The 16619-nt window shown below is 32.9% G+C and overlaps 1 protein-coding gene across 2 annotated transcripts in view; it reads right to left on the reverse strand.

Moving 5' to 3' along the window:
* Positions 1-592: 592 nt before the first annotated feature.
* LOC123691054 (adhesion G-protein coupled receptor G2-like) overlaps positions 593-16619 on the reverse strand; it is a 44495-nt gene continuing 28468 nt past the window's right edge. The window contains exons 3-12 of one of the 2 annotated variants that reach the window (XM_045635258.1): positions 15695-15724; positions 8267-9052; positions 7968-8140; positions 7048-7682; positions 6575-6756; positions 5486-5731; positions 4856-4957; positions 4341-4575; positions 3640-3842; positions 593-3224 (exon numbers count right to left, since the gene is read on the reverse strand). In XM_045635258.1, coding sequence (XP_045491214.1) covers positions 2070-3224; positions 3640-3842; positions 4341-4575; positions 4856-4957; positions 5486-5731; positions 6575-6756; positions 7048-7682; positions 7968-8140; positions 8267-9052 — 3717 coding nt within the window. In that variant the 5' untranslated portion in view covers positions 15695-15724 and the 3' untranslated portion in view covers positions 593-2069. The remainder of the gene's footprint in view (positions 3225-3639; positions 3843-4340; positions 4576-4855; positions 4958-5485; positions 5732-6574; positions 6757-7047; positions 7683-7967; positions 8141-8266; positions 9053-15694; positions 15725-16619) is intronic. The other variant, XM_045635259.1, reaches the window with a different exon arrangement.

Genomic DNA, 16619 nt, shown 5'->3' on the forward strand with positions numbered 1-16619 from the left:
TCGACGTGGAACTCGTTTGGCCTACAATCTACATGCTCCAGACTTATCTCTGTGGAAGATTTCAATCCGTTCCGATTAGCTGCTTCGGTTTACGAAACAAACACATTTCTCTTTATTATTTTTTTCTATTAGCAACCGTCTCGTTATTTATCTTTTAGCTTGCTTTCACCGTTGTGTTGTATTAAATAATTAAATTATAATGAAATAAATAAAGTATGAACTGAATTGTTGTTTTATTAAGGCCCTTATCCATACTAGAATATTATAAATGCGAAAGTAGCTGTGTCTGTCTGTAACTCACTCACGCATTAACTACTGAACCAATTTGCATGAAATTTTGTATAGAGCTACTTTTTACCCCGGGACATAGGGTAGGTTTTATCCCGGAAATCCCACGGGAACGGGAACTATGCGGGTTGAAAGCTAGTAAAAAATGAGGAAAAAAATATTTACATAGAGCCAGAATTTGCTGCTACTTATGAAGTAAAATATCACGATCTATAGAACAAAACGATGTTTCAATTAGGTAATTAATTTTCATTGACACGTTTTCAGATATAGGTAGGACGTAGGTTAATAATAAAATGCATTCTTACTTGTTTATTCAGAATTTATTTATTTTTTCATAACAATAGTTAAAATAAATATTTTACAATAAGTTATACTTCTCAATTGTCTCATTCCTCATTTAATTACATTGAATTCAATATGTTGCTGTTACAAACTTTTAAATAAATTATACACTTTACATTTTACTCAGAATAAATTTTAAATTAATCATTTGTCATTTTTCTGGAATTGAGTTAAATTGTTCTGTACATTGTATTTAGTTCTTTTCAATACTTTCAAACTCTTTGTCTATAAAAATCTATATTTTGAAGCTGATCTTTCGAGATCTTGACTAATAAAAAAAGGTATTGCGAATTAAAATCACAAGCATATAATATCGTCACAATTTTTCTTAATAAATAGTTTGTCTAAAATTTTATAATTTGTCTTACAACCAATTAAGGATTGAACTTGTTATATCGAATTATTTAATACTAATTTATTTAAAGCCTCTAAAATATATAAATACAAATATACATTTGGGTATAACATTACTGTTAGTGCTGATTTACACAGGGTCAGTAGACAAGTCAGTCGCAGCGCCAATTTCGGCGCCGCGACTGACTTACTGATTACATTGACTTCAAGCCTCTGTACTGACTTCAAATCTGTTTACACAGGGTTTTTTTTCGGGTCAGTACTGATTTGCCTCCAATTTGTAGTCAGTTACTGACCCTGTGTAAATCAGCACTTATGCTTTGTTATCTCCCATGACCCATATTGATTGCAAAATAATTTGGTTAAAGCGCCATCTCTGATTTACGTGATACACTACTTAGATGATAAGAATATATTTTTTCTCTTCGAGTTTACGCGTTGAGCATACACTACGTACCAAGAAATACTGTTTTATCTTTAGGTGTAGTCTTCTTTCTCTTTGTTTATGGCCCCAACCAATAGAGGGTCTTCGCCAAGGACTTGTTGACAGATCTAATTATTTTTCGAGTCAAATACTGAGCTAGAATATTTTGCATTAAGCTTTAAATTTTCAACAGTGTCTTTGATACAGTGCAAGTCCTTTTAAAAGGTAGATTGATAATATAACTGCACATAATTTACACAAGCCAATTTTTTGTTTTATAATATACTATCATCCGGTAAAAATTCAGCTATCTTTTATACATATCACTATTACAATATAAATATAATCTTAATCTAAATAATTATAACACTAAAATAGGAATAGACAATAATTTATTCATTTAAAGCTATGAAATAAATACAATAATTTATACATCATATAAGGCCATGAACACTACAATCTAAGTCCTAATGGGTTGAACATTAAATGCCGTTTATTCTATACCCTAAAGACTTCAGACCCGATGACATCGAGCACTATAGTAAAAAAGACTAGACAGAGACCTAACTAAACCAAGCAGGCAAGAATAATACTATATTTGGAAGGAATCATAGCTGCTCAGGTACCAGCCCTTTTTGGGCGGTATTTGAGACCTTCGTCAAGAGAACCTTGAGTCATCAGGCGTAGACAAAGACTTGGGTTTAGACACTTTAGACTCAACAGTGCTCGTGTTGGGTCTCCAAGCCGTGCTCCGGTTAGAGTACGTCGATGAGGTCACAGGCACTTTCCTCGTTTGCTTTATCTTCAACTTATTCAACCACAAATCACGAGTCTTCTTGTTCCCTACCACGAAGAACAGGAACAGAATGAACCCTTGATACGATGCGGTCAGCGTGAATAGATACGCTGCGACTAAATTAGCAGCGAAAAGTCCGAAAATCCAGGGCAATCCAAATAGAAATACTAACAAACAACTGACGGACGCACATCGCAACGCTTCATTGGAATCGCCGTGCCTCTGGATCCTTCTAGACGCAAACACGGAACGGACTATTAAGAAAAATAGCGTCCAGTTCACTAGAATCACAAGACCGATCGGGGCGAAGACAGACACCCACAGACCGATGCCAGAAGGATAGCAGAAGGAGCCACTAGGAGTCTTCTCTTCGAAGCGCCCCGCGTAAGAGTTCGGGGCGACTGAAAGAAGAATACCAACGATGGCAAGCGGAATACCCCAAGAAAAGGCAGAAGCTCGTAGAAGCTTATGTGAAGCATCTCTCGTAAATACTAGAACCAAGCGACGGTAAGATAAAACAGCTGCGACCAGCATCCAACAGAAAGATGCTAGAACAGAATAATGCAAAACGATTCCAATGAGCATACACGGGACATTATATACCGCAAAATGAGCGAACACAACAATGAGGAATGTTAAGGCTACAAGGAAAATAGCAATACAGAGTTGCAGCCAGATTTTGTTGCTGAAATCTCTTCTCCAAGACCTGAACATGATGGCCGTGACTCCGACTAGAGCTAAACCAAATAAAGACAAACAACAACCAACTACAGTTAAAATTTCCAATACATTTTCATGGTGTTCAGGAAAAACTGCTCTAGGGACGAGAATTTCTGCGAAATGCGTTAAATGCGTGCATCGACAAGTATCTAATTGACCAGATTTGGATCGGATGAAGGTACAACCTTCTTGGGACCAGAAGCCGGTCCCATCGTCGAGGAACTGCCAGTAGCCACAGGTTCGACTCTGGTTTCGAGTTATGTTCGCTGATAGTGGACTGAGATGGATGTCGATTACCTGCAAAATAAATTTGAAAATAAATTAATCATTTCCATGTAAACATTGTTTTATTTTTTATAAAAAATGAAAAATTTTCATTTTCATTCTCCCTCTCATTCTCCCTCGTACTCTCCTCTCACTCCCCCACTGTTTCCCTATCCCTCTCTCTCTCCCTCTCCCTCTCACTCTCAATCTCACTCTAACCCTCATCCTCATTGTCATTCTTATCCTCATTTTCATTTTCATTTTCATTGGACATCATTATTTTTTGAGTCTGATATACTATATCCATTTGAAATTTACTTTACCGATATGCTGTTTCCGAAAAATCTAATTCTACACAATATTTCTTCAATAACATATCAAATTCTTAACATTCTACCAAAGACTCATTGCCTTATTATTAGGGTATTGTACAAAACAATGTATTTACCTCTCCATTTTCAAACGTGGTCAAGTTCTCCACTTTAATGCTCAGTACCCTGCTATTAACGTGGTGCATGTTAGTATCCTGGAAGGCTCTGTCGTTCCTGAACACCACGAAACTGACCCGTCTCATGGTATCAGATATGGAACCTGGGAGTACTACCACCGCTTCGCTTTCGTCTGATTGGAGGGATGTGGTGTTGGGAGCCGCTGGAATTTGCGTTTGATAAGTGTTTAGCAACTTAACTGATAAATGTTTAGCGAGTTAACTGTTAAAGTTATTTTTTTTGGATACTAAAAAATTATGAAAAATTACGTCTACAGAAATAAGAAGGAATATTTGTATTTTATTTGTAACGAAAAGACTCAAAAATGTATGAACCGATCAAGACAGGATGGATATTTAATAAGAAAAACCAATATTATGTAATCACTGTCTTATGCTATTTTCAAAGGTTTACGATCTTAAAACTACTACAACTAATTAGGACTTTTTTAAGTTTGAATAAAAAATACAATTTGATTAGATTTTAGGCACCTCAATATCAATCTTACTTAAGTAATAAATAATAATTATTGTTGTCCAGCAATCTTATAAACTGTTATGATGATCGATTTTTTGGTCATTATCTACTTCTTACATTTCTAATCAAAGTAGTCTACTGACCAAAGTAGTCTACTAATCTAGTACTAAAAGTTTCCACTTACCATTAAAAACTTCAAAGGCACTATCACTAAAGCTGTCATCCTGTCTTGTAGCTATTCTAATACCCCTGACAGGATTGTCTGGTTCCGCATTAGCCATTACTAGAGCAATATTACTTCTAACTGCGGACACTACTTTAGACCCATTTAATTGTATACTAGAACCTAGTCGATCTAAAAGGTGTAAAAATTGGCCAGGGATCTCTAGATTGTCAGAATCTTCGAGGAGACGGTCTACCTGTAATGTAAAATTAATTAGTAAGTATAAAAAAGAGTAAAAACATAATAATTAATAACATTAATAGGAAGTATATAAAAAATCCTGAAAAAAATGTAGTAAAAAATACACCAACGTTAATTATTATTTTACCAATTGCTTGACTTAAATTTAATTAATTTTTTTTCGCGATTATAATAATTTTATTTGAAAATTATGTCATTTAATTTAACACGTAGATATCTCATTTATATCTATTTTATTTCTATGAATAATAATAAAAAATTTAACCTGATATTACCTGATTAAAAATATCGTCAATATCATTCACAAATATTGGAACCGACTCATTGTTGATCAAATTATCGAGATCCTGCATCACTTGCTCTAGTACTTGCTTTGGCTGAAAAAGTATTGGTATTACAAGTTATTTTTTTTTTTCAATTATGGCATGATTTTTTACAGAAATTAAAATAAATTAATAGATAATATTTAGTAGAAAATTATGGGATAAAAGTATGGATGCGTTAGCAGTTTTAAAATGGAAAAGCGCAAGAAAATTAGTATTATAGTTTGATGATAATGAAGGCATTACTTTGCCAATGAAATTCCAAATAATTTACTGTATCGACAACTAAAAATAACTTTCTTAGGGCTGATTTTTCAATCCTTGGTTAAAACTTATTCGTTGAATAACGTATTAAACTACCATTTAAAAAATGTATTCTAATTGTCCGTATTTGACAGTTTACAGGTGACATTTTAATATTATCGTGTAATATTTTATTGGACGGATAAGTTTTAACCAAGGATTGAAAAATCAGCCCTTAGTATTTTTTAACTTATGTTTGTAGAATTACTTGAAAGGTATTAACAACTTCACAACCCAATTTAATGTACTTTTTTCTTTTCCACGTAGACTTTTACTTACCGGCTTTGGAGTAGTAGTAGTAGTAGTAGTAGGTATAAAAGGTGTTCCAGTTAAAATTTCTTCTGGAGTCGAAGTTACAGTTATAACTTCATCCGGCGTGGATGTTACAGTTAAAACGTCTAGTGGAGTCGAAGTTACAGTAACCACTTCATCAGGTGGGATAGTACTTGTTATGTCTGATGTGGGTGTGCTTACGTCAGAATTGTCTTCATTCGATTCTGATGATGAGGAATTAGGTTCTGGACCCTAGAATTATTGAAATATGATGGCTACTTGATACTACGAGCTTTATTTTTTTGAGATTTATATAGATTGTTTGAAATAGGAAACTAAAGTATGTTATAAGAATCTCTTGAATTGGAGTATTTCCATCTTTAATTGAGATGCACCACTTTTAATTAAATTAATTAATTCAATGACAATTTTAAACAATATAAGCTACGACATCAATAGATATGAAATATTTTTCAAATAAATAAAATAATAAGTTCGTAGTCAAGTAGCCAGTATGGATGTTATTGAAGATGATGTTATAGTGAAAAGTTATATAGATTTCATAGCATTCCGAGAATAACATGCAATTATGTATTATTATTTGATGCAAAAGAGTCAGTTGTTATGTTCAATATAAGATCACCACCGTATTGTGGAATTTTAATTTTAAACATTTACTCACTAGAGTATATAAGTAAAAAAATAGTTTTCACTGGGTAAAAAAACAATCGAAAATGACTTAGGGCGTATTCAGTTTGTTGAAACTTGTTGGAACTTGTCGGCGCCGATCAGCGCTTATCGGCGCATGTTCATATATTTTCCTGCGCGGGTTACCAGCGCTGATAAGCGCCGATAAGCGCTTATAAGCGCTTATAAGTTTCAAGCTTTCTTTCTGAATACGCCCTATGGCAGTTTGACACTCCGAATTAAAGCATCTTACTACTGACGAATAATTTTCATTATCGATTACCTGGGATTGGGGCATTCATCTTTCGTACTTTCTGGAATTGCTATGTTCTAAAGCTTACAATACTATCCAAGTTCTTAAAATTACCATTACAATTAATGTTTTCTACCAGACTAATAAAAACCTACCTTAGTAGGTTTCGGAGTGGGCAAAGAATGGCGCAATTCAGTACTAATCTGTATATCAGTATCGACTTCTATAGATGCTCTAGTTGTACAGTTATCCGTAGCGCTAGTGACCCATTGGACCCCCTCGTTGAAGTCCCCTATACAGGTGTGGGTTCGACACCCGGCTGAGGTCACTGATTCACCTGTAATGACATTAAGTGCATTTAAAATAAATTATTGAAATGCTAGTGCTAGCGTTCAAAATATCGTCTTATTTTAGTCTGTATTTTCTTTAAAAATAAAGGTTCTCTTTCTGGTATTTTTACCAGCAACAGTTTAAATAAAAACAGTTTAAATTAATTAAATATATGTTTGTACTATATTAAAAATTTTATAATTTCGATATCTAGCAAGCCAACAACTGTGTACACCATGTGTACACACACATTGGTTAAATTAAAAAAATGCATATTTTACATTATCAGGTCACTCACCCAATGCCACAGTAGGTACGGAATCGAATCCTTTACAATAATAAACCGGCTTCATAAAGACAATTTCTATGCCATCCCAAAAGCCAGGAGTCACAGGCTTATATTCCGGACTTATTTCCACATGGAGTAACACAGTCTGAGCATCTAAATATAACCTCTTTACGTTTAACTTCTGAACTACTATTTTCTCCTTTAAGTCCAAACCAGGATTAGATTCCTTGAAACTCTTCAACACCTCTTCAGTCTTATTCAAACTTATTTCCCCGAAAACACTTTCATACTTCGTTCTCAAATAAATATACTCCTTGAGTTTAACTTCCCAGATTCGAGTCAGTTTTTCCACTATATCCAGTTTGATTTTTCTATAATGTCGTAAGAGTACTGCGTATACGTTGTCTAGGGATTCTTTTTCTCTTATAAACAGTTTTTTATTAGATTCAGCTACGTGGTAATTTCTAACATCAACATGAGTACACCAGTAATAGCCATCTCTTTCTGGTTTAATAACAAATATATTTGTATCTTCTTTTTTACGCTTTCCAACTTTAGTTGGATATCGTTGTACAGAATCGGTATAGCAATATACTCTTTCGCTGGTGATTGAATTATTTACCGTCAGGGTGACCTTATTGTCTCTGAAATTACACGCTTATTTATTTTTGAGATTGATTGAAGAGATATTGACGTCAATGAGTATGGAATTTGTTTCATATGTATGAAGATTAGTAATTATAATCTTATTATTAGAAACTTACGCTTATAGAACTCTGCTAAAACGTATTATTAAAATGATAACCTCCTCCTTTTTTTTAAGTCGGTTAATAAGTCTATATTTTTAGAAAATTGTTTTTGAAACCATAATAATTTTCAGTGATTAAGAATTTAAGAAAAATCTAGAGATAACGTAATTAAATACTTACAGGTCAATATCCAGTACCATGCTTAAATTCTTCACAGGAACATTGCGTTCACAAATCACATCGAAGAAAATATAAGAGCTATTGACGAGGTACCAGAGATCATCACGTAAAGCTCCAAATACAGTATCCGAATTGTTACTATTATCTTCAAAATTCCACTCGGAACTTGGTATCTGAAATTAACAATTAATTGAACAATAGATGGTAAATAAACGACTTCAAATAACTTTATTTTCCATTGTTAATGCCCCTAAATGAAAACAGCAATTAACAGACAAAATATTTAAAATTGAATTTACCTCTGAATGGTCATTAGCTGAGTCATATCTTAATGAATTCAGATCGGAACTCATTATCATTCCCAAGGGAAATGTATTATTAAACCCTAATTCGTGAAACATCGGGTTATTGGAATACCTCCAGCCCCGATTTAAAAGAGATCCTCCTCTTTTCCCACACAAATCTTGAGCTTGCTTCCAAGTAGCTCTGACTGTCCCCCCACCGACACCAGTCAAAACTGTGAGACAGGTAGATTCTGGACTATAAAACCTTACAGCGTCTCTTAAACCGACACATCCAGTGTCAGAAACTTCATCTTCATCTGGATATGGCTTGAGAAAGCAATACCTGTAATACCTATCTGTACACTTAACAGCTGTGAAATTACTTATTGGATTAATCGCAACACATAGCTCTTCGCCAGTGTCTATCGTTGGATCTATATTCACTTCGAATGACGAATCCAACTCACTTCCCATGCTTTTAGTGTAGGACCAGTCAACAAATGTACCACCAGGGTATAACGATTTGAACTCTGTCCATAATACTATATTTGGTGTAGTAAAGTTTAAGTCCAAATATAGCTTGGACGTATACAAGTTTCCAACACAGTCTTTGTATTTATCTGTGAACTTCTCTGGTCCTTTGAGCCTGTAACACATGGGATGCCCTTTCTCCGTCGTGTACGCGATGGAGAAACCTATAGGGCATGAGTACTTTTTGGTTTTCTTGCCGTAAACTGTCTTGCAGATGCATGATAAAGCGATGAGTGCCACCGTTGCTTGCAGGAGATGAATTAGATGCATCTGAAATAGATAGAATACAATTATGATAGATATTACGAATACAATAGATAGAATACATTGGTTGTAGCTGTGATATATTTTTATAAGTTTAACCATAACCCTTCTTATAAAGCTAAGAAGATCTAGATTCTAAATACCTACACATGATAAAGATCTAGGTATGTATGTCTAAGTATTGCAGGTTGCATAATTATCTTGTGTGAATAATAAAAAACAAAAATCAGAAAGCGATTCAGTCAAAATAATTTATCATTCGATAATTAATATTCTAAGAGAATCGAACGACTTACGACGACTTTAACTTTGTTAATTACAACGGAACTCTTAATTCTTATGCAATGAATAACTATCACAAAAACTTGAGCGATGTCAATGGACATCCGGATGGAACGAAGTGTTAAGTTAGAGAGACACAGACAGAGAACCACGCGCACGCCGCACGGCTTACAACTCTAGCAAAAAGTGTCGTGACAACTTTTCGTAAGAATTTTTTCCGTCTAGCCCCCTTTCACAACGCGCGATAAGGAACTTCGTTCCAAAAACTTAAATAATATATCTAGTTATGATAAAAAAAGATAAACAAAATCAAAATTATGAATTATCCACCTACACCACACCACATTAATGGGAGTGATGTGTGAATTTAGTGGAAATAGATTTGCTTCTAAAATTACCTTTCGATAAAATGTTTACCTACACCCAAAAATAGCGACGTACTGCTTGCAATGTTTCCGTTCAAACTTCAAATAAGTTAGGAAGGGTTAGCTTAAATGGCTAGTGTATTTTCTAAATGTAGTTTTATTGCATATATTTTTTTCTAAGAATAGCAAATAATTATATCATATTGTGTGGAGTCTCGAACCGAATGCTTTATTTTTACCCTGGAAATTGAGAGTATTGTGCTCGTATAAGGGCATTTTCACAAAAATGTATACCCCCTGATTTTCACCTGTCCCTCGAATTCATTAAATTCTATATAATGAAGTAGTTGCCAGAATTATTTATATATGCTATCAAAGTGAAGAAACGTATACAATATTTTGTTTTTTTAACAAAAACTATGACATAATCTAAAATAAAGTTAAGTTAATTATAAATAACCATTGAAAAATGTGTAATTTTACGCTGTCCCCTGCTTACTCTTACGCGTTTATTAAATCATTTCTTAACTTTTTTGTTAGAAAGGTACTATCTTTTAAGGTTTTATTTGGTCCAGGATAATCAGTTACTGTGATAATAGTTAAAATATAATAACCTTATATAACAAAAATAAAATATAAAAAAATAAAAAAGAAAATCAAAAAAATTGTCCTTCCCGGAACGTTCAGTTTTGTCACCGATTTTCTAAAAAAGAAATTACTGTGGTTCAAATAGTTTTGCATTACTGTCAACACCATAGCTACTGCTATGCAACTTATCAGGTTAGAAGCCTTCAGGGTCCAAAAACTGCTTAGAAGGAGTGCACGCGTGTTTGCAAGCCGCAGGGACCAAATTCTTCATTCAGGTATGTGACCATATTTTGGCTTATTTCTATCTATTTATCTTGTAGTATTTAGTTAATTTTGTTTTAAATGTTTTTATATGTAAGTTGATCAAAAGTTTTGATGAATATAAGTGTTGTGGTTATATTTTAAACCGTTTTTATTACGAGAGGATTATCAAATGTGACTTCCGCTGTGTGACTATTTGAGCGGTCACATATACGCTGAACGAAAAGTCACAACATGCCTGAACACATAAAGCAATGTTTACATGGCGATTTTCTTGAGCTATAAAAATATTTTTCTAAGACATTTTTGACTGAGTTCCAAAAGTAGATTTCAAAAATAAAAATAATTTCCCCATACAGATCGCAACAGCTGATTGATCATTTTGCATGAGGAAGTAAATTTTTTTTTTAGAGGAAAAAAAGAAGCAGTATGCATAAAAAGAAACAAAATAATCCAGCAGAACTAAGAATCTAGACAATGTGCCTTGTTTAACTACGAAAGGTAATAATGAAACAAAAATCTTAATTTTTTTTACGATATTTTTCATTGGTTTTTTTTTTATTTACAGATTAACCTTCGTGTTTGCAGCGTCCACTGAAACAAGATTTTTTATCCAATATGGTGATTGAGATTATTTATTTAAGGTTAATAATAAACGAATCACGAAGACTGATTATCGACTGATTAATTTGATTAGTGCCAATATAAAACATAAAAAAGACTTCTTATTCTTGAATCTTGATAGTAATTAACCCTTTAGATAAATAATAATAATGTGATGGCTTAGTCCGAACTGATTGTGATAATTTAGGTTGAAGTTAAGTTAAGTTTATAATCAGGTATATTTATTATGTGCCTGCGTACTTTTTTTTCGCCATGTAAACGCACCCTTTCCCTTTTTAGGTATTCGGTTGTGTGACTGTCCCTATAATACGGAGCTGAATTTTTTAAATATTTCAGTAGATTTTACATTTAATGCCCTTCAAATCAGTCCCTTTAATGGAGAATAATACATAAGTGTTATATTTGTTGCCTTTTCTCTAAAAAAGTATCTAACATTTTAAATGTAAAGATAATAATGACAGTTAAAGTACCAGAGTCACAATACTGAATGTACTATTATTTTTTTTAATTAGCTTAGATCCAAAAGTTGGGAATAGTGAGTGTTTAAAATATACAAAATAACGATTTTAAGTTAATAAATAAACAATATCTAAAAATTCTTATATTTTGCACTGTTTTTCCAGCTACTGAATATAGTCACAAAACTGATATAAAATTGCGAGTCTTTCCATTGTGTCCTATTATTTTTACAGATTTCTCATTTTAAACCCATTGTATTATATTTTTTCTTGAAGTATATTGAATTTCCGTTTTAAAGAGACCAAAAAAAGTTTAAAATATAATACTTTATTAAAAAATGTATTTTTCAAGCAGGGGGTACATTTTTGTGAAAATGCCCATAAATAAAAATAGAATACGTTTCTTTAAAATTTTCAATCATTTTCATAAAGTTATATACCTATCAGGAATATTTCCCAACTTATTAGGAGAGCCAATAATTTGAATTGGGCCTATTAATCTACACCAATATTATAAAGCTGAAGAGTTTTTTGTTTGTTTGTTTGAACGCGCTAATCTCGGGAACTACTGGTCCGATTTGAAAAATTATTTCGGTGTTGGATAGCCTATTCATCGAAGAAGGCTAGGCTATAATATAATATCATCACGTTAAGACCAACAGGAGCGGAGACACGCGGGTGAAACCATGAAGCGCAGCTAGTTGTGTATACTAAAATTTAGTAACGCTGGTTTTATAAAATTATTGATACCATGAATTACGAATAAAACAAGTTTCCAGAGCTCTCTAACATCATAATTCCATAATAAACGTATAAGTTTAGTAAACAATTATAATATCGTACACTCAACTTCAAAAGCCCTTAAACGCCCCGTATCAGCGTGCCCTAATTACGCAACGCACGTCAATCACATTATAATATCGACTTGAGTGTTTGATTGGACACATCCTTGGACACATCGGATTGATTAGATACCGCGGGATGTTACCGTTGTTAGGTTGTGTATGGGCGAGCGGGTAAAATGCGGCGTTTCAACGCTACAAAAATATTAATGAAATAATAGAAAGTACTTCTTAGCAGGTTATATTTTGTACATGAGCTTTGAGCATGATATAATTATATTTTTTGGCTACGAATTGAAAAGCGAGAAGAGATATAGATTTTTGCATAAAATCGAGTACCGTATCATTAGATACTATACGTTATCACAAAAATTTCTTAGAAATCACTAGAATGATTCATTATCCTAGATTCCTCAGCAAATATACTAATTTAACTTATTGATATCGTTATTGTAAACCGATTTTTCACAGCGATTCTTCTTTCTATCAAACCGGCGCCTAAAATTAAAAATACTGCACATAACTGTAACAATGACATCAACGTTTCATTCCCCGTTGTTTAGTTTCCATTGATTGAACTCTAATTTTTGTATCTTTTGATCAGACATCTTCATACGTGGGTCGATTTGACGGGGATACATGCTTCCGATGTATTTCCCGTTTACAGAATCGATATTCGCTCTTTTTTAGTTTCTGATTCTTGTGTGTTCGAAAAACATGGTAAGGGGCTATTTAATAATGGGCCTGACGATTAAGTTTTGTTACTTTGGTAAATAGTTTCCTCTTATACCTTAATGTATGTTTAATTGCATCCTACACGTTTATTATACAGACAACAATATTTATTATGAAATTGAAACAAAATGTCTTAATTATAAGGGAGGGAATTGAATCTTGCTAGATATTCTACTATTAGTCTTACTAGTAATAATTTTTTAACTTCTTCGATTAGGTCACTATTTCATTGAAGTATGAACAATGATATCCATGTATCTCAAGTGACACTTCCAAAAATTTTGCAAGGAGATAAGAATAACAAGATTATATCGATATCGGTTAAATGTTCTTATGTATGTTCTTGAGATTGTGGTTAACAAATAATTCTTATTTCACAACAAGTTTTCGTATAGTTTCATTTCATTTCACCTAGTTTACTGAAACGTATTTTTTATCATGATACCTATAGTTGATAATGAAGATCATAGAAGTGAAGATTTGTGGGAGCACAATTATACAACAGCTTGCCTAAAGCAATTAAAGAATCCTCATCAATTATTACTATTTTTAAAAATAAATTATAGACATACTTAACTAATTTCGATATCTAAATGCAAAATTGATATTTCTCATATGTGAAAAAGATCATATTGTGTTCTTGTTTATGAGATAAATAAAGTTCTTTAAACCGAAATTAATCGTTGTGTATATCGGGTAGGACGGAGAATCGAAAAACATCCTTTTTTCGATAGAGATAGTGATCAGATTATGGCAAAACAACATTTGCAGAGGATCGGGAGTTGCCTAGTAGTACTGTATAAAACATTCAAAACATATAAGGTTACCTGCTACAATGTTACAATGTATTTACAGGTACGTCTTCATATAGTAGCCGCTGACAAAGGTTAAATAATTGACATAATTAGAGTTGACCTCACTTAAGCGCTCCTTTAAGGCAATCCTTAATCAGACAGGAATTTAAATGGGAAACTGGTAATGTTCGCAAGAATTATTTCATTAAATTGATACAATACAAGCAGTAACTTCTTTTTCAATCAATCTTTTTTTAGTTAAAAGTCTAGATAATTTTAATCACAGACTAATCTTATAATAAGTAATTAATTGAGTTTGGATATTTTCCGTTTATAATTATAGTTCAAGAAGAAGGATTTATAGACAGACAATTTAATAGGCAGGTTTAGCAAAATATCGCCCACATCTTTCCTATTTACTATTTTCAGACAATTAGTAGCCAAGATAAATACAAATAAATTATTCACTACCATGATACATCTATTCTTGATAATCTATAAAACTAACACGAGATATCGCGAATTTTATGAAATAACATTATCTTTGGCAATAGCAATAAAATAGATTTTTCACGTTCGTAAATCTATCGACAGTTTTATATTTTGTCTATAAAAATTCCGGGCAAGTATGACTCGCCTTGAGCTGTTTAGATTCCATAAAACACAATTATGATTAACGATGTCACTGTACATGGCGTTTATAAAAACAATTTCTTTAAGCGTATTTATGATGTTAAAAACTTACGTACAGAGTTATTTTTTAGAGGTGTGTATAGGTGTGCCAACATTATGATTAAAATTCTTGTAATAAAAAAATTTGTAAGACCCCTTATAAGGTGCCTCAAACGTCGTGTGTATTACATTATTATTACTCTCCTATATATTTTTCATATCATTTTTACATTATTCTCTAATCATAGTTGTATAGTACTTAGGTACTTTCTTAACGTCGCGGAAGAATTCTAACAAATACCCGCGGCCCCATCATTAAAGCGGCTCGACGGAACACAGTGGGGTTTTTAACCGACTTCAAAAAAAAGGAGGAGGTTATCAATTCGGCCGGTATTTTTTTTTTTTTTTTTTTTATGTATGTACACCGATTACTCCGAGGTTTCTGAACCGATTTACGTGATTCTTTTTTTGTTCGATGCGGGATGGTGTCGAATTGGTCCCATAAAAATTTTATTCGGATAGGCCCAGTAGTTTTTATTTTATGAGCATTTTTGTCTGTAGGTATTTGTAAATTTTGCAAGTGCAAGTTTGAAGTCGGTTGTTTTTAACGCAGTTATCACTTGTAGTCGGTAAGAATCCGACATAACCCACGGCTCCTTCCCCGGGGGCCGTGGGTATCTTTGGAAGATTTCCCCACTATAAAAAAAGGTACTTTCTTAACGATGATGGATATGGAGCATAATGTACCTATGCTGTAATATGCTTTATTTTACTAATCGATTTCCTGAAGTCTAAATATCATAAATTGTTGTTGAGAACGACGATAATATTTTGCGAAAAGAACAATATGTAATTCTAAATTGTGCAATGTTAGAATCTAGGTACATGATGCTAACAAAATATAGAAAATGACATTTAAATCCAATTTTTAGTAAATTTATTTAAATTTAAACCAAATTGTTTTTAATTTTAATGATCTTATTTATAATTAACGCACCATACACTCTAATAAATAAAAACAACTAACCTTGCTATATCAGGTACAATTCACGCTCAATAGATAGGGAGGCGAAGAGGGGAATTTTCTGCAATACTCGAGCGTGGCAGTTTAAGATATGAGAGATACCTTAGACCTAATAGAACAAACTTTTTCACTATTTAGCTCTATATGTAGTGACGCGCGCCTAGGATAGACGATCAGATTAGTAAAAAAAAATCGATAGTCTGAAATACTCGAGCGCGTCAGATTAAGATATTGGGGGTTGATTTTAGTGTTTTAAGACTAAATTTAATTAATCTGACCATAAGTCCTTGACGCCGCCGAGTTATAGGGTCGCAAACTTGTAAAAAAAAAACGTTAACCCGGCATTCTCGAGCGCGATTTTTTTTATTTTAATTTTGAAGAATATAATCTAAAACTTACCAAAAACACAAAATCTGCCGGTTTCCGCATGACCGGAAGTCTGGAGGAGCCATTTCATCTTCCGAAAAACGCGTTGCAGTATATAAGTCGCGAACTTTACTTTTTCAAAAAAAAAAAGTTTAAATAAGCAAAAAAGGTAATTTTATTTTACAAAAAAAGGTCTCTTTTCATTTTTGTCCAAAGTTTAATTTTTTTTTACTTGAAGCATCATAAAAACTCAAACTCCCGGTTTTTTGAGTATATCTCGAAAACTGAGGGTGGTAAGAAAAATTGATATGAAATAACGATGATTAAAAAAAAGAAACCCACAAACCTTTTTCGGTCAGATTAAGAGAACCCACCAACATTTTTATCAGATTAAGAAAATATGCTTTCAGGATACCTAGATAAACCTCCCCTATGAAAATCTGACGCGCTCGAGTATTTCAAAAGGACTTTTTTTTTCTGCATTTTCAAAAATTCATCGTAACTTATCGTCATGCCGTAATCGTCAGTTTTTTTAAGGGGAGATTTCTTGGGGCCTAATTAA

Source organism: Colias croceus, chromosome 4, assembly GCF_905220415.1.
Source record: "Colias croceus chromosome 4, ilColCroc2.1".
Classification (NCBI taxonomy): Eukaryota; Metazoa; Arthropoda; class Insecta; order Lepidoptera; family Pieridae; genus Colias; species Colias croceus.